The 17,656-nt window shown below is 32.9% G+C and overlaps 10 protein-coding genes across 10 annotated transcripts; 7 read left to right on the top strand and 3 right to left on the bottom strand.

The window, feature by feature from the left end:
* Positions 1-41: 41 nt before the first annotated feature.
* ELE39_003152 (uncharacterized protein) lies at positions 42-2,018 on the bottom strand (the record flags this gene model as incomplete). The annotated part of the gene is made up of 1 exon (XM_067346214.1): positions 42-2,018. One exon carries the CDS (start codon positions 2,016-2,018, stop codon positions 42-44), a length of 1,977 nt encoding a protein of 658 aa, XP_067200109.1.
* Positions 2,019-2,619: 601 nt separating this feature from the next.
* ELE39_003151 (U6 snRNA-associated Sm LSm8) lies at positions 2,620-2,916 on the top strand (the record flags this gene model as incomplete). The annotated part of the gene is made up of 1 exon (XM_067346213.1): positions 2,620-2,916. One exon carries the CDS (start codon positions 2,620-2,622, stop codon positions 2,914-2,916), a length of 297 nt encoding a protein of 98 aa, XP_067200108.1.
* Positions 2,917-3,980: 1,064 nt separating this feature from the next.
* Positions 3,981-5,615, top strand: ELE39_003150 (uncharacterized protein; the record flags this gene model as incomplete). Its single annotated transcript, XM_067346212.1, has 1 exon — positions 3,981-5,615. The coding sequence occupies one exon, from the start codon at positions 3,981-3,983 to the stop codon at positions 5,613-5,615; it is 1,635 nt and encodes a 544-aa protein (XP_067200107.1).
* A 533-nt stretch (positions 5,616-6,148) lies between these two features.
* ELE39_003149 (thioredoxin PDI) lies at positions 6,149-8,125 on the top strand (the record flags this gene model as incomplete). The annotated part of the gene is made up of 1 exon (XM_067346211.1): positions 6,149-8,125. One exon carries the CDS (start codon positions 6,149-6,151, stop codon positions 8,123-8,125), a length of 1,977 nt encoding a protein of 658 aa, XP_067200106.1.
* Positions 8,126-8,269: 144 nt separating this feature from the next.
* ELE39_003148 (Cwf5-like with 2 domains) lies at positions 8,270-8,830 on the bottom strand (the record flags this gene model as incomplete). Its single annotated transcript, XM_067346210.1, has 1 exon — positions 8,270-8,830. The coding sequence occupies one exon, from the start codon at positions 8,828-8,830 to the stop codon at positions 8,270-8,272; it is 561 nt and encodes a 186-aa protein (XP_067200105.1).
* A 456-nt stretch (positions 8,831-9,286) lies between these two features.
* ELE39_003147 (60S ribosomal subunit L24) lies at positions 9,287-9,883 on the top strand (the record flags this gene model as incomplete). Its single annotated transcript, XM_067346209.1, has 1 exon — positions 9,287-9,883. One exon carries the CDS (start codon positions 9,287-9,289, stop codon positions 9,881-9,883), a length of 597 nt encoding a protein of 198 aa, XP_067200104.1.
* Positions 9,884-9,973: 90 nt separating this feature from the next.
* On the bottom strand, positions 9,974-11,677 carry ELE39_003145 (Rab geranylgeranyltransferase; the record flags this gene model as incomplete). The annotated part of the gene is made up of 1 exon (XM_067346207.1): positions 9,974-11,677. One exon carries the CDS (start codon positions 11,675-11,677, stop codon positions 9,974-9,976), a length of 1,704 nt encoding a protein of 567 aa, XP_067200102.1.
* A 375-nt stretch (positions 11,678-12,052) lies between these two features.
* On the top strand, positions 12,053-13,177 carry ELE39_003144 (hedgehog-type HINT domain; the record flags this gene model as incomplete). The annotated part of the gene is made up of 1 exon (XM_067346206.1): positions 12,053-13,177. One exon carries the CDS (start codon positions 12,053-12,055, stop codon positions 13,175-13,177), a length of 1,125 nt encoding a protein of 374 aa, XP_067200101.1.
* A 394-nt stretch (positions 13,178-13,571) lies between these two features.
* Positions 13,572-15,131, top strand: ELE39_003143 (structure-specific recognition 1; the record flags this gene model as incomplete). The annotated part of the gene is made up of 1 exon (XM_067346205.1): positions 13,572-15,131. The coding sequence occupies one exon, from the start codon at positions 13,572-13,574 to the stop codon at positions 15,129-15,131; it is 1,560 nt and encodes a 519-aa protein (XP_067200100.1).
* Positions 15,132-15,816: 685 nt separating this feature from the next.
* On the top strand, positions 15,817-16,824 carry ELE39_003142 (Translation initiation factor alpha subunit S1-like RNA binding domain; the record flags this gene model as incomplete). The annotated part of the gene is made up of 1 exon (XM_067346204.1): positions 15,817-16,824. The coding sequence occupies one exon, from the start codon at positions 15,817-15,819 to the stop codon at positions 16,822-16,824; it is 1,008 nt and encodes a 335-aa protein (XP_067200099.1).
* Positions 16,825-17,656: the final 832 nt, after the last annotated feature.

Here is a 17,656-nt window from a genome sequence, read left to right as displayed (position 1 = left end):
TATATATACATATATAAAGTTTGGAGCTTAAATATTAATTATTATGAGAAGTCTCTCTTAGATGAGCTACTTTTTGTGCTTTTCCTGGGTAGTTCAACAGAGGCTTTCCTCTTGCTTGTAGATTTCTCAGCTTTATTATTTTCAGGTTTTTGTGTATTGTCTCTATTTGACCCATTAACATAATTCGAATTTGAATCCATTGGAAATTCAGGATCTTCCCTACCTAAACTTTCCAGAGTTCTTTTTCTATTATTTGAACGTTTAGGATGTGAGTCTGGATACTCCTGAACAAAACTATCTTGCTTATTCTTAAAAGATTCATCGAGTTTGACTCCAGATAGCCTCTTGTTGATAGTATTAACTGTGTTAGATGCTGTATGTGGAGTATTCGAGTCGTCAATTGCACCAATTTCCGAAGGGGTTCTAAGAGATCCTTTAGCACTATTAAAGCCATTTTGGCCAGAATTTATGTTCTGATATTCGGAGTTTGTAGATATCGGGGCTAGCCCATGCTGAAGAGCTTCTCTTAGCTCCTCAAATTTCTTAAAAAGAAACCCAACAGGCTCTGTATCTTGATCATTCTGGTTTACCGAGGAAAAACTAACTTTAGAATTCCTTTCACGTTTCTTATTAAAGTTAGCAAGCTCAATTGTACGGTGTTTAATCGGATGAAAGTCGTAATTTCCTTGAATTACTACAGGCTCACAAATTTTGTCTTTAAAAATAAACATTGCAGTATTTACAATTTGAAGATTCTCATCAATAAAATCCGTGTTATCAGTTTCTGAATTTAGCTTAAAACTACAATGTTGAAAAAGACGGTTGTTAATTAGTTCCAAAACTTTCTGGGTTTTAGAGCGTATACTTAGACAGCATATAGTTTCTTCAATTACGTAGCTGTCAGATTCAGTTAAGTCTTTGAAGATTTGAATTAATTCATTCTTTAAAGTATCAATAGAACGCGATGAACCAATAAGTGGAAAAGATAAAACAAGTTCTACTTCATCCAGACTCTGATAATTCTTTTGAAGAATGTTCTTTGTAAAGGAATCAACAGAATCCATGAGTGGAATGTTTTTTGGTGAAAATACAGTTAGCATTCCCTCAGCAAGAATTCTTTTTCCAGAAGGGTCAGGAATGGCTGTTAAAACACTCCCGTAACATTGAAATAGTCCTGTACTTAATGCAACCCAAAACTCAAGTGCATCTTCTTCTTCCTGGAATTCTAATATTGCCATATTCATATGGCTCTTTACCATAACTCCGCAAGGCTGATACAAATTATTTAAATAATGGTCCTTGTTTTCTGTAGTAAATAGATTTGTGAAGCTCTTTATGCCTAGCTCCATAATTGAGAAAGTTTTCCGGGATGAAGGCTTCAAATTTTGATTAAAACTTTCACATTCTGTTTCTCTTACCTTTAAGTTAGACCCCGGCTTATTAGCAAAAGATAAGATAATTTCTCTCAAGTCTTGTGAACGTAAAAATGAAGGGATTCCCAAGAGAATAAGCTTATTGCAACCTTTGTACCATGGGTTATCTCTGGGATGAACCATTTTTAGTAGGCGATATTCAGAGACTTGAAAAGAAGCAGGTAAAGTTAAATTGATTCCGAAGTCAAAAAAGCCGGGGAAATTATTTTCCAGTAAATTATACCTCATTAATCTAACTAAAAATGGTGGCCTTATAGAGTGAGCTTTAAGTGGTCTAGTACTCCTAGAATCCTTGTTAGGTTTTGTTTGCTTAACGTTTTCTTCTAAATGTAGGGGTTCTTCCTCATCAAACTCATTAATACCACAAAACTTTAGCAGTTCAGCCATCTGAGACTTTAAGTCTTCAGATATGTCAATCTTCAGCTCATTACCGTGCTTATTTCCTCTGGAACTCGGTATAATTTCAAATAAATCATCATATGAAATAGGAGATATTACATCTGTATCTAACCTTTCAGTTTTTGGAATTTCTCCCACAAGTTCTAATTCCACAGTTCCATTTTTTCTCTGAGAGCCCACATACATGATTTCGCACTTAATAATAACAGAGTCCTACCTCTTTCTCCCTCACTTCTGAATTTATCACTTATTTTCTCACATAAATATCGTATTTTAAAATTGATTGTTAATGGCTATATGAACCACTTCCTAGCAATGTGAAAATAAGGAACTTTTATTTTATACCTTCTAGAAACAATATCTTCTTTCTGGGGAGAACAGATAGTATCGAAAAATTTCCTTCAAATTTACAGCAAATCTAAATGATTTGAATATTATTAACTGACTTAATAAATAATTAATTCCAAATAGCCCGCCAAAATGCACTTGTAGTCAATAACCCATATCAAGCTGAGGGTCCATTGATGTCGGTAGAATAAGGCAGAAAAATCATTTAAAAATTATTTCCAAGGTAAATTTATTTGGTGATCAAAAATTAAATAAGAGTTCATCTTAAATACGTGGCTAGACAATGCTTTAGGATTTTTTATTTTTTGTACTGATTGCTTATTGTTCCAGTTACTTCAAGACTGAAAAAAATTGGTATTTCACAATACATTTGTTAAATTATATATATAGATTCTTATTAATTATTCACATATTTTTTACAGATTTGTAGAATTAACAAATGAATAGTTCCACACTCGAACAGTTTATTAACAAGACTGTGAGCGTATTGACTGTTGACAACAAAGTATATGTTGGCAATTTAGTAGGGTTTGATCAGCTAACTAATATAGTATTACAAAATTGTTCTGAGAAGATATATAATAAAGATCTTAACAGAGTGGAAGTTGTAAGTATGGAGTCTCTTGTTTTGCGTGGAGATTGTATTGGAATGGTAGGAGAAGGACATGAAGATTTGACTCAGAACTTTGAGAGCGACCAACAAAAATATAAGAGGCAAAAGATTTTGGATTTGTAAATAAATAGTTTTGGGTGATTCTTGTCAAATTCCTGAATATTTGTTTTATTACTTTGCCAATTTCCAAAGTATTTTGAATTACGTATTGCTTTTCTCAACTTTAAAAGGTTTTATTTGATGATAGAGAGCATTCTTTCTGTAGAATCAAGTTCCTTTCAATTATATTCTCTTTTATGCTAGGCTCACAGAACGTTATTCTTTTAACCACCCCTTCTCTTTTGTCGTTCGTTACGTGTTTTATTCTCAAGTTATGTTCTTTTAGAATCATTACTAGATCATCATTTTGCTTGTATATAAGCTCCCTCCATCTATTCTCGTAATAACGATACATGATTCTTAGTTTACAGGAGAAATTACTTAATATTTCATTTTTATACATTTCTACTTGAAAAGTAAATTTTTATTCAGAATACTCAGTTAAGTTACAAAAAACAAAAACACTACCAGTAATCTAAATCATTTGAAAACATTACAAAAGTGTATCCTACCTATCTTGCGAAAAAGGGGAAAAATGCTTTTTTATTTTGGTTTTCTACCATTTTTATCAAAAACCACACAAATTTGTTTCAAAGTAGCGCCAACAATGTGTGATTTGGCGGTGCTTCGCATGCACTATTGTAGTCATTATTTTAATATAAGTTAAAAAATTACTCCTAATTAAATAAAAGATGTGATCCGGAACTACCAGATATTTAACTATATTTTGTAGAATTTTGAGATCCAAAGCACTAATTTTGGTAGTCATTATCTTTATAAATTAGAAGTTAAAGTATAGTTTAAGAATATTATTTAGAGTGATAGGTTGAAGTCAGAATAAATATTGACTTATTATCGTCTTTTTACCTATAATTTTAGATTAACTATTTGTTTTTTAAGTTAAAATTTTAACTTAGTTTCCTTTTATATAAATAATTTTGTAGGTAACTATGAATTGTGAATAATATTGATAAAACACGTAGATACGTAACGTAAAGTATCATACTAAATAAAACCAAGTGAACTGAGATCCCTAAGTAAAGGAAAAGAATTTTAAATACTATTAGAAAAAAACTTTTCAAAATAAAATGTCAGAACTTATAACAGAAAATGAAGTTGGGAGATTGAAGCATTATAGTTCACATGGAGGGTTTGGAATACCTAAATACGCAGGAGAAGTTATTATTGTTAGATTTGAAAGATCACAAATTTTCCCTGATGGAGTGAATGATTATGAATATGATAGTTGGAAGCTGCCAGCTGATGTAAATTGTAATGTTTGGATGATGGATAGTATTGGAGAATTTATTGACTGTGTACTTGATCCAGATAATCCTGCTCTTGATGGCTGTGTTAGCGTTAGCTCAGATATTGAAAGGTATCTTCCAAGAGCAAAGATAGATCTTAATGCGGTTCAATCTTCAGGTACCGGAATAATAATAGTAACTTTAAATACTAAAACTAGCTCAATATATGAGGTTATGAAGAATCTGACGGTTTATTTGGACGTAGTAAATCCTTCAACTTATAGAAATAGAGAGAAATTTTATAAAACAGAGAAAGAAAAGGAAGTATGGAACATATTTTCGTTTTCGCCTGTTGAAGATAAAAGCGTTTATGACATTGATGAGGATTGGAATAACATTGCAGTGATGATGTTCTTTATTTATGCTGATAGGTGGCATATGAAGCCTCTTTCCCATATGTATTTAACAAATAATTTAAATGAGAAGATTAAGGATTCTAAAAATTTATGTTATGCACTTAATAACATTATTTTGAGAGATTTGGAACTTCCAGAAGGTTGCAAGTCTATAAGATCATTATTACTTGGAGATAATGAAAGTTCTAATAATAGGATTAGAAATGATGATAAGATTGAGAACCAAATTCTAGGACTGGATGAGTCTGAAGATGTCAATTTAGATGGTCCTTTGCTTGTTAAACACTCAAGTAGTATTACAGATTATAAGTTTCTTCTCAATAGATTGAAGGAAAGAAAAGACTACTTAAAGGAATTTCTCACAAAAAACAAAGAAAAAATACTGGAAGGAAAAGTTTTAATTGATCAGGATGGGAAAGTGAATTATTATAATGATGGGGAATTTAAGCCAAGCACAAATAAAACACCTGCAGAAGATAGCTTTATTGAGGACAGTGATTCAGAGTTTTATCCACAGCCAACTACTTTAGAATCTACAAATAAGGACATTCAAATGCTTAAGCAAGAAATGAACGAGATACAACTCCAGCTTGTTGGTATTATGGATATGTTCATGGCTACCTCACCTGCATCGTTTACCGTGCAAGGAACTGCAAACGAAATTACATATAAGTCTCTATTAGAGGAGATTCAGTATATGGAAAGTGCTTTAATTCTGCATAGTCAAAGTTTAAAAGCCAAGAAATCAGATGTTTCAAGCCAATTTGTCGTAACAGACAATGATCAGATTTCCGTCTTGCAACCTGTTATTTCTAATTCTGGATATGCTCAATTTATTGAAAGAATGGAAAAGCTTAGGCAGTCAGTTGAACTCTATGGAGTCAAATCCAGAGAAGCTGTAATAGATAATAAAAGTCTATTGAATGAGTCTAGAGAATATGCCTTCAATAAAATTAGAAGTATTGAAATTAGGTTTGACCAGTTAAACCACGAGTTCAACAACTTCCTATTTAGTATCTCCTACTCAAGTGTGCCAAGCTATATCAATTCTGTAAATTAGTCTCTATCGTAGAATTGGATTACTCTTTAATTATTTCTTATATTCATTCTTTTAAATCAAGAAATACATGTCTTTCTGCCCACATGTGCCGCCAAAAAGGTGCATTTTCAAATATTCAACTCCAATTAAGTCTTCAAAAAAATACTTACAAATTATGAAGTAGAATTTAATGATTTTTTCCTGTAAATTAGAGCCTAAATTATAATGATTTAATTATTCACCGAAGTGACTCCATCTCATTTATTTTGCTAAAATCAACTTAGTAATGTTAACTTTACTATAAAATTCTTTAAACCATTTATAGTTTAATAAGTCTATTAGTTCCCCATTGAGCAAATTCTCTCTGCAACGTTAATATTTGGATTAGATGTGCTTATTTATCAAAGTGTGAATTTAATCCGATAGCTTTTCCCCGAATAGTGTATTGAAAATTTAGTGTGCTCGGTAATCATTATGAATTGTGCACCCAAAATCAAATAATAGAGAATTAATATAATAACTCAAATTTCGTATGGCTAGTTTTAAATTTTAAGATGAACGTCTTTAGTGCTTTTACAATACCAGTACTCTTGGCTTGTTGGTCAATTTGCATAATTTTAAGCATAATGGATTTGTACTATCTAAATAATATTGACAAAAACTGGTCAATCTACGACCACCAGCTACTGGAAAGTAAGGCTTGGTGGATCTGTGGAATCCCACTATCTGTTTACTCTTTATTGGCAGAGATTTCATTATTAATTGCGACTTCATTCTCATACATGAAAGCTCAAAATGAAATAGAGTTTGAAGATGGGGAAAGGTTTAAAGAATTCAGAAGCTATAATTCAAACTATACCTACTCAAATCTATATGAAAACTCTGAGAGTTATACTTCTTCTATTTTGAATTGGATTGATAGTATTGGAATATGGAATAGAATAGTTTTCATGATGACTAACTTCATTGCAATCATGACTTGCTACTTCTTGTTTGTTGGCTTATTTGAGTACAAAACAAGATCAGTAACATTTCTACTCAAGTCCTCTTTAATTGGATTGGCTCTTATTTTGACATGGGTTCCTGGAGTGCTGAGCACTTATACAGAAAGCTTTAGGTTATTTGGAATAGTTGTGACAGGTTCTATTGTGTTTATATTTATGATGTATTCAAGAAACTACCAAGTTACTGGAAATGTAAAAGATTTAACCTCCAAAGTTATGAATATTAGAAAACTAACTAAAGGCGAGGAAATAATCAACAGAAGGATTATTGAAAGGTATGTAGAATCAGGAGGAAAGTATTACACAATAAGCACTTCTCCTGCAGCAATTGCAACAGAACTGAAGTGGGGAAAGGCTGCTGTTCAAGTACTTAAGGACAACAACTCGTACTTTGACTGCAATTTTGATCAGAATAGGAATTCCTGGACAAATTGTATTGAAGAAGAGATCACATCTTATCCAACTTGGTTGATTGGGGATAAGACTATTTCCGGAGTAGTTTCACCGAAAACAATTGCTCATATGGTGAACATCAACTTGAAGGAATTATCAGAGGAAGTTCTTGGATTAGTTCATCCAGATGACAAAGAGGAAATTGAGAATAGAATTTCTGACTTTTCTGGAGATTCAAATACAGAGACAGGTGCAGATGCAGATTTGGACTCAACAGAGGGGCAAGGAGAAGATATTTCAAAAGAGTTGAGCTCGGTTTCATTTGGAGAGGGAAAAGTTGATTTAATAGCAAAGGAGTTTGGTGAAGGAGCAAGTGATAATAATGAGGTAATTCAGGAGAAGGAAGGGTCTTTGGAACGAACAAACAAGAGTGAAGGAGTCCAAAAGGTTGATCAGAAAAAGAAGAAAAAAAGGAGAAATGCAATTAAGAGACACAAGAGTAAGAATCAAAACAAGCAAATAACAAAGAGTGAGGAGGAGGAGTTGGCAGAAGGCATGTACGACCAACCATCTTTTAGAAAGATGAACATTCTGAACAAGTTGGAAGCAAACAATAAAGTTGGTAGTGAGAGGGTTGTGAATTTAATTGAGGCAAATCCCGTGGATAATGAAGATCAAAGTTTAAATGAAGGCCTTGAACTACCGTCTAAGGAAGAATTTGAAAAGTTTTCAGATAATATTAGTAGAAGGAATGAAGAGATAATTAGAGAGAAAAAAAAATTGGAGCAAGAAGCCGAAAAGGAAATAAGAGATATAGAAAACGATGATACTGATCAAGTAGTCGGAGCAGAAGCTGAGTCAGAGATTATCCAAGATTTGAACGAAGGAGATTCAGAGGGCCGTGAAGATGAATTTAAAAACAAGATCCGAAGAAGTAAAAGTGGAGGATTGATTTCACTAGGACAGGGCGAACAAGGTGGTGAATTGGGTACCCAAGAAAAGTATCAAAGTTTAAAGAGTATTAATATTGCAGGTAAAAACACTTTAGAGCAGGTAACAGAATCTCCTGAACAATCAAATTCCAGTGATCATGTAGTTTCTGAAATGATACAGAGTGATGAAGTAAATGAATAATTTAGATATCGAATTGTGAAAAAAGCTAACAACTAATTTTTAACTATTAGAAGACATTATGAAAATATATTTGTATAATGAAATGTATTCATTGTATATAGTGGCATTACGGCTGCAAATATGCCTAATGAGAGTATTAAGTATTCAGTTTTTTGAAATACTTTTGATTGTAGTTTTAGAGCTAGAGCCACAATCCGAGGTGTTTTTATGGTGATTTATTACTTCTTTTCCTTTGTTTTTGTCACCTTTTTCCAAAATCTCCTTTAAGATTTCCTTTCTCTTTTTCTGGTTTTCATCAATTTTCCTAATAAAAGTCTCATCATTTCCGTTCAATTTATTCTCCATGAAATGATCCCTATTATCTACACTATCTGGAATATTCATAATCTGAAGAGCCCTTTCATCCCCTTGATCCTTTTTGTTCTTAATATAGTCATCTCTGGCATATAATGGCAGTCCAAAGTTTAAGTCGCTAACGCATGATTGACAAACATTTTTGATTTTACCACAAGAATAACAAATTGTGGTTTGATTGTACTTTTTGGAATTGTGAAGTTTCCAGCGAAACATTGTGCATGGCCTATTACAAATCTTGCAAGATCTTTCTTGGTTGGACTTTGTCATTCTGAGAAACTTGCTCTCACCCAAACATCTGTCGCATACAATAGGGAAATTGCAGTCCTCATAACTTAAACCGTGAGACATTGTTCAAAAATTTCTACTCTAGTGTTACTTTGAAAGCATTGAAGCCAACTCTTAAGAACCTTTGCGAAATTACTTTATTCAATTTTCAGATTTTCTTTATTTTCTTATTAGTGCTAATGGCGCCACATGTGGAGCATTTTTAGCGCCATGTTTTTTTTGACATAACAATAGATAAATAAAAGGAGGGAATAAAAAAACATAAGTAATTAAGGGGATAGCTATAAAAGTAGTAGAAAGAGGGCTGGAAGGCGTTTGGAATAATTCAGGTGTAATTCTAGTATCTCGAGTAGGGTTATAGGTATTCCAGAAAATTCGAAGGGTTTTATATATATTAATATTCTAAGAGACAAGTTAGCTTATAATCAGACTTTGAACTAAAAGGTTAATACGCTTAAGAAAAGAAGTGGGTTATCTCAGCAGCAAATTTGAACTAAATAATAGGGAAATACAGGAAATATGCGTATTGAGAAGTGTTGGTACTGTTCAAGTAATATATATCCGGGTCATGGTGTAACTTTTGTAAGAAATGATGCCAAAATTTTCAGGTTTTGCAGGAGTAAATGCCATAGACATTTTAAGATGAAACATAACCCAAGAAAGTCTAAGTGGACCAAGGCATATAGAAAGACCCACGGGAAGGAAATGATTATGGATACTACATTTGAATTTGAAAAGAAGAGGAATTGCCCGATAAGATATGACAGAGAGCTATACATTAAGACTATTAAAGCAATGAAATTGGTAGATAAAATTAAGGAGTCAAGAAAGGAGAGGTTTTACAAGACTAGATTAATGAAGCAGCAGCAGACACAAAAGACTTTGGTAGATAAAGAAACTGAAAGAAATGCTACATTATTGAAGGGACCTGAAATTCCTCTAGTGCAAACAACATCAATGAGTGATATTTCTCGCCAGAAAGCTCTTAAAAAGAGTGAGAAGAAGATGAATAAGATTGTTGAGAAGAGAAAGTTATTTATAGACAAATTCAGTAGTAATTCAGATGTTAGTATGATGGATAACATGGAGGATGATCAGGAGGAAATTGTCTTATAAGAACTTTGTCAAATAATTAATTCTCCCTGATTCAAATATAGCTCATCTTGCAGGTATTTTTCCTTAATTTTTTTGAGGATTTTGCGAACATTATGCAACATTGAACTTTTCATTATAGTATAATTTTCTTAGAGGATCTATTGATGGCAGCAGTTTTATCATTTCCGGATCCATTCTCATTTTTTCATTCTCCACAGGCTCTGGTGGAGAGCATAGGTGATAGATATCATTTACAAATTTAAGTGCTATTATAGGATATTTACATTCAGGCTCTAGTTGTTGTATGCTTTTTAAAAGGTCAAATTCACTCTGAAGGATGTCAAGCCATTCTCTAACCTGAGATTTGGAGAATTCTGATTGAAAACAATATTTACAAGTAACCGTGCTGTCATTAACACGTATATTGAAGCTGTAGGACTTGTATTCATCCAAAATTAATTTTGGACTAATTTTGAGCGAGGAAAACGTTTCGTTATTGTATTCCTTGTCGTTCAAGTTCCAAGATGGAGTGTTTGTATAAGTTGTATCAGAGTGTGCAGCTGATACTAGTAGAAGAATGGATGGCGAATTACTTAGTAAATTAGTAATAGATCTAATCTCATCTTGAGAACTTTCTTTAAGAGACAGAGAGTACTTCCAAATTGCTGTTCGTTTTTTACGTTTATTGTCAAAATCAGAGGGTAACTTAGAGTTAAAAAAGCCGTAGATGCTTGCATAGTCTTCGTAAACTGGTTCCCAGCTTCCTTTTTCAAGAGTAGTTTTGGACCCATTTTCAGATTCTATAGATAGGTTTGAGTCGGAATCACTAATTAAACAAGGTAATGAGAATTTGATATGAACTTCTATTTTATCGTCTTTATTTTCAGGTAATTCAATTTGCAAGTCTTTGATATAAAATGATGGAGACACTTTAAACTGTTCACTGTTAAAAAGTATCTTAGGAAGAAAGTCCCCCATTAGCCAAAAGTAGTATTGCCAAATACTCTGATCATTTGGCTCTGTATAAATTGCTGTATGTACAAACTCTGCTTCTCTTCTAAAATCTTTCAAACTGTTAAATTGGTGCCCAAAAGCAAGTAAAATCCTATGATGCCAGGCAGAATAATTTGAAAAATTAGTCTCTATCATTCTATTAAGGAATTCCAGTTCTTGTAGTTGCATTTCTTGTAAAAAAGTATCCCATGAAATAGCAACAGAAACATATCTTAAACAACAGAGAACGAATGACCGGTGTCTCCAACAGTGAAAATTACGGTCATCTATCTCAAATAACTTGTTGCAGAGCTCCAACTCATTCACTAGAAGCTTTAATTTAATATTAATATGCTTAGCTAAAGAATCTTTAAATGATTGTATGTAATTCAAGCTTCCAAAGTTTGAAATATTTTTCAAATAATCTTCTTCAACCTCAAGAAAAATTTTGTCGGCATCCTTAAAATTCACAATAAACTCAAGCAGCCAAGCTCTATTTGACCAAAGGTTGTACGATTTGGGGTCGTTTTTGAATAGGCTTTCCGTCAATGCTAACTCTTTGTTCAGTATATTATCAATGAGCTGTATATTGTTTTGCTCAGAGAGAATGTAGCTTTTTCTAAAATTCCACATGGTTGCTACCTCTGAGTTGATTTTCAAAATCTTTTCTGTCAATTCCAAAGTTTTTTCTGAAAAGGTTGTCTTTTCTTGGTCTTGATTAATTAGCTCTATACATTCATCAAAAAGTTGCTTTGCTCTTACTATATACTGCTTTTCCTCCTCCGTAAGCTCCTTTTGCTCACTCTTCACTCTACCATGCATTTAGGCAAGATTTAAATAACTTCTACCTTTAGATACAATTGTTTTTTTATTTGTAATTTTTCTTCCAGTTAATTCTTTTCAACAATTCACTTTGATCTTCCAAGTACCGGAGTTGGCGCTACTATATGGCGCCTTACCAGTTGAATGTGTGTACTCACAAATTTCAAAAGTGACATAATAAAAAAGTGGAGATAATGCAAGAAAAAAGCGTAAAAACCAAAAAATTGGGGGAAAGTCATATCATTAATTAAATTGAAATAAAAACACCCAGATCGTTCATTAGTTGAATGTGGAGAGTTTTGTTAATTAAATTCTTTTTAAATACTTGAACTAAATCTAATGATATAGTTAAATACAGAGGGTTAGTCTGAGTAAATGAAAGTTAATAATATAAAAATTATTTGCTCTTTCTGGCTGATTATATTTATTGAATTTATCTCGATTAAAAAAGAAAGTGATAGAAATGCAGACGTGTTTTATTCTAACCCAAGTTTTATCAGAGTTAGAACCAAATCAATATTTGACACATTTTCAGGAGCGTCAGCAGGAGGGGCAGGATTCAAGTCTGGATGGGGAAATGTTATTTCAAATACGATTTCATTGACATTTCCTTCTTCCTGTGTAGGCCAACTGATAAATATTGGGTACTTATCCAATGAACTCGATGAAGATGATTACCCATTTAATCCAAATTGTGGGGCTCAGAGCCAGTCGAATAATTTGTGCTTCCCAGGAAATAGTCTGGTAGTTACTAGAGAAAGAGGGGAAATTGCGTTGGAAGATTTGAAAATTGGTGAGCACGTTTTAATCAGGGATCTCAGCACAATGGAATTAAAGTACAGTAAAGTTGAAATAATGCTACATAAAGACAAAAATCTATATTTAGATGATGAATGGATTCAAGTAGAGTATTTGGGAATGGAGAAACCTCTAGTGCTTTCTCCGAGCCATCTAATATTCATACAATATCTTGGAGAAAATCCACATGAAGGAAATTGTTACTATCCTAATCAGATTGAAAACGTTATTGGAACTGAGGTTACACCTCAACTTGAGAAGAAAAAAAATCTGAGTTCCATCCAGGCAAAAGATATTAAAGTTGGAGACTCAGTAATAATTTATTCAAAAGAGCGAATTAGCTGGGTAACACGAGTCTCGCTCATTTCAAACATAAAAAGCAATCAAAAAGATTATGTCGGAAGGTATGCTCCACTAACAGCCGATGGCTATTTAATTGTAAATGGGGTCTTAGTTTCAAGCTATAGCAAGCCTTTCCCTTGGCCAATGGACTTACTGAATCCTTCTCATAATCTTATAGATCTACTCGCAAGGCCGTTTATTAATGCAGAAATACGTTTTAAAAAAATATTTGACTATACAAGGAATGAAATTAGCAAAATTCTCAGATTCATCAGCAATTTCTCGTCCAAATATACATTTGATCAAAGCATTGCACTTTCTTTAGAAGTTATAAGGGCAATTTCTCTTCTTGTCAAGTAACTATAAAATTGGGATGTTCCCGCCCATTTAGTATATTATATGCGAAGCCAATTCTAAGGTAATGAATATTAAAATTAATATGATGTGAAGGAAGGGTGATTTGAGGACTCAAAAATTTCATAGAACTTACTTAGTCTAATTTAGTGGAGTTTTAGTATGAGATCATCTTTTAATTATTTAATCTCAAACAATATTTATTTCTATTATGTTTTTTATGTATAAAGAAAAGGTACCGCCTTTGCCCCACTTTGTAGTAAATAATAATAGGAAAATAAAACAATAGAAATAATAGTTCTAGGTTGGTCAAAGAGTCGCTTTGAGACTTTGAGTGAATACCAACACACATCGATAGTTGTTTCGATTAACTGGAGAGCTTATTGTAATCCTCTATAAGATGGCAACAACTGCTGGAGTACTATCTTATGGAAATATTAAAGGGCTGGGTTTCCAGGACCAGGGAATATTTAAAGCAAGCAAAGAACTATTTGGATGGAAGAATAGAAGAACAAATGCAACTTATCATTATAAACCAGAAGAAGTTGTGGGAGTTGAATGGATACGGATAAGTTGTGAGGATAACAGTTGTCAGTTGAGGGTATTTATTAGAGAAAAAAAGGATTGTATTCATTTTACAGGTTTTAAGACTGAGGATTATAGTGTAATTAAAGGTCATTTTGAAAAATATTATGGACTTAGTTTAGAAACTAAGGAACTGAATACAAAAGGGATTAATTGGGGAGATTTAAGTATTCATAATGATACCATATGCATACGTAATGAAGGTAAAGTGATGATGTATGTTCCAAGCGTTAATATCAACCAAATAGCAATGCCATCTAAATCAGAGTTAGTTTTGGAGTTTAATGAGGGAGTAAATGCGGGAGAGGATTGTGATGAATTAATGGAGATACGTTTATTCGTACCAAATCAAGAAAGCTCTCTGGATGGAAATTCTTTCACATCTGCGGAGAAGTTGAGGTCTGATTTATTAGAGCTGACAGGAATAGGATCCAGTGGATCTATCGACAAAGTCTGCCGCTGGAATGATATTCACTTATTGGTTCCAAGGGGTAGATATGAAATTGAGGTTTTGGTTAACTGCTTAAAACTGCATGGTAAATCTTTTGACTACACAATTTTATTCCAATCAATTTCCAGACTATTTCTGCTTCCAAGACCTGGAACATCATTGGTTAACCTTGTAGTAGCATTAGAAACTCCAATGAGACAAGGAAATACAAAATATCCATTTGTTGTGATGCAATTTGATACACAACAAGATGATAATATTGAGATGCCTTTAAATCTTTCAGAAAAGGAAATTCAAAGATTTAGTGGGCTATCTCCTATAATGACAGGCAAATTCTGGGATATAGTTACTCGTATTTTAAAGTCACTAACAGGCCACTCAATAATAGTTCCGGGAGATTTCAGATCTGCATTTCAGTACCACTGTATTAGATGCTCATACAAGGCCCAGGATGGTTTACTTTATCCTCTAAATCGTAGTTTCATTTTTATTACAAAGCCTGTAATATTAATTAGATTTGATGACGTTTTAAATATTGAATTCTCAAGAATGGGTGGTAATCAAACTAGATTCTTTGAATTAACTATCACAATAAGAGGTGGAGGGGATTACAGTTTCACAAGTATTGATAAAGCCGAGTATAATCCACTCATCAAGTTTTTACAGGAAAAGAACATTAGAATAAAAAATCTCCAAGAGAGTCTTGATTCTTCATCTAGAAGAGCAGCCTCCAGATCAAAGGACCAGGATTCTTCTAAGGAGTCATCAACTAAGTCCATTCTTGAGCAAGACCTACCTAGTGATGATGAGGATGATGAGGACTTTGAAAATGACGAGGATTCTTATTCTTCTAATAGCGGCAGTTCAGATGGAGATGAGGAAGGCAGTAGTGAAGATGATGATGAGGCAGATAATGACGAGTAAGCTGGAACTGTACTCTTGAAATTTATTTTCATACTTTCTCCCAACTGATATATCGGCTTTTCTTAGTCGCTGTAACTTTTATACTAGCATAGAGAATAAGTATGATCATCTTAACAAAGTTTGAACGCAGTTAATTACAAGTTATAATACACTGCTGCTGTTAGTTTTCATCCACTAGGCTTATATACCAAATCTTAGTAGTAAATATTGGACCACCATTTTATGAAGTCAGACTCTGGTCTAAATTGTTACTTTAGAACACCTAATACTAATTAATTAAGACTCTAAAACACATTTAAATTGACAAATATCTCAAGTGATCTGAGGCTGAGTAGTGAAATCCTCATTTTTCTCACTTTTAAATGCGTCTTTTCCTATTAAAGTAAAAGTCTAAGAGTTTAACAAAAAGTCTAAACTAAAAAAAATTTGAATCAAATTAGATATGATCTAGCTGAAGATTTGAACTATAAGCCAAAATATCTTAAAACTTGCAAATTCTGCTTTTACTTTCTAGCTTTTTTTTTTATAACAACCGGTATTAAAGCAATTTTGGCGCCAAAGACAGAGTCAGTTTATTAAAAGTGATACAAAGTGAGAAAATAAAAAGAGATCAAAATAAAGCAGCCCTTTATTTTATTGATAATATTAGCAATAAGAATCCTTAATTCTTGGATTGATTTAAAAAATGGAGACGAAGCAACAAGATGTGGTGGATTGTAGATTCTATGAGAACAAGTTTCCTGAGCCTGAGGAATTTGTTATGGCCAGAGTTAAAAGAATAACGGAGGTAGGAGCTTTTGTTAGTCTTTTGGAATATAATGACATTGAGGGTATGATTTTGATGTCGGAGTTATCCAAAAGACGTATTCGTAGTGTCAATAAGTTGACCAGAGTTGGAAGACTTGAGGTTGTTGTTGTACTGAGAGTAGACAAGAATAAAGGCTATATTGATCTATCAAAGAGAAGAGTAAATCCCGAGGATGTTGAGAGATGTGAAGAGAAGTACTCCAAAATGAAGAAAGTTTATCAGACTGTTCGCCATATCGCTCAAAAAGAGGGTATTTCAGTTGAGGAGCTTAGTGAGAAATTGATTTGGCCTTTACATAGAAAATATGGCCATGCATTGGATGCTCTTAAAGAAGCAGCTGTTAACCCTGAAGCAGTTCTCGGAGAATTTGACTTGCCAGCAAGTGTTAAGGAGGCTCTCATTCAGGATATTAAGTTTAGATTATCTCCACAGCAATTAAAGCTAAGGGCAAGAATTCATGTCTGTTGCTGCGGTTATGATGGTATTGATGCTGTTCGTCACGCAATTATTGCAGGACAGGAGACCGTTACCAAGGATGATGTTGAAATCCAGGTTAAATTCATTGCTCCACCTCAATATCTTGTTACCGCAGTTTCATATGGAAAAGCCGCAGGAGTTGAGGCAATTGAGAAAGCCATGGAAACTATTAAGAATGTTATAACCCAATATAAAGGAGGAGATTTTAAGAGACAAGGTGAAATTGAAGTTGTTGGCGGTGATGACGAAAAGAATGATCTCAATAGTGCATCTGAATCTGAAAATGAATCTGAATACTCCGACTCTGAAGATGAGGAGGAAGATGAAACAATGGGGCGTGTGGAAGATATGGATATTCCATTTGATGAAGATGACAATGTTGAGGACGAAGATGAAGAAGGCAAATAGAAAAGAGAGAAAGTACAAGAGTTTGTCACCTTTGCTTAGTTTACATTATAAAAAAACATGATATAATAAGTTTCCTTATAATTTCTTTCACTTTTAATTAGAATCCTTTTATTTCTACTGATTTTTTTTTTTTAGCTTTACTATGCATTTACTTGGGTTTTGCCCCACTAAATAATATGGTCCGAAGTTTGGCGCCATTTTGAATTATTTACATGCAATTTATGAAAATGCCAGTACTAAAATATTAATATTTCCGGCAAAATGTTCACAGAAATATATATAATTATACCCGGTACAAAAGCAAAATTTTTTTTTCATGATAAATTGTTTGTAAATTTATTAAAATACGAGCATGTAAAAGCATTAAACAGTGAGAAAAATAAATATAAAAGTACTGTTATTATTTAAGGAAAAACAGGAAAAATCTATATATTAAGTTCAAAATTCGGAAGATTGAGTATGTGAAAGAATTCATAAAGAAGCTAATTTAAAGGTGGGGATTGGAATTTTCTGATTTCCATGTAATCCATTTTAATTAAATCAGGTAAAAATAAAAAGGAGCTTAGTGATACTGTGAGACTTGAGAAATCACAGAAAAAAAAAATTTGATCTACACAACCTTATTCACCTGACTTGCTTTGTTTTTATCCTGTGATGTATTTATCTTTTATCAGTAAAAATAGAGCCTGGTTTTAGCTTTAAAATAACTAGTACTCCATTATTCCTAGTGAGTAAAATCCCGAAAGCTCATGTTTAGAGATGGGAACAGAGTAGTCGGAGGCCACTAAGGATTATGCTTAAGAATTTTAATGTAACTTTTAAATAGGAAAAG

This window comes from Cryptosporidium sp. chipmunk genotype I (assembly GCF_004936735.1).
Source record: "Cryptosporidium sp. chipmunk genotype I strain 37763 chromosome Unknown contig_42, whole genome shotgun sequence".
NCBI lineage: Eukaryota > Apicomplexa > Conoidasida > Eucoccidiorida > Cryptosporidiidae > Cryptosporidium > Cryptosporidium sp. chipmunk genotype I.
The sequence above is the reverse complement of the archived record's forward strand: the minus strand, read 5'-3'. Positions and strand labels throughout refer to the sequence as shown.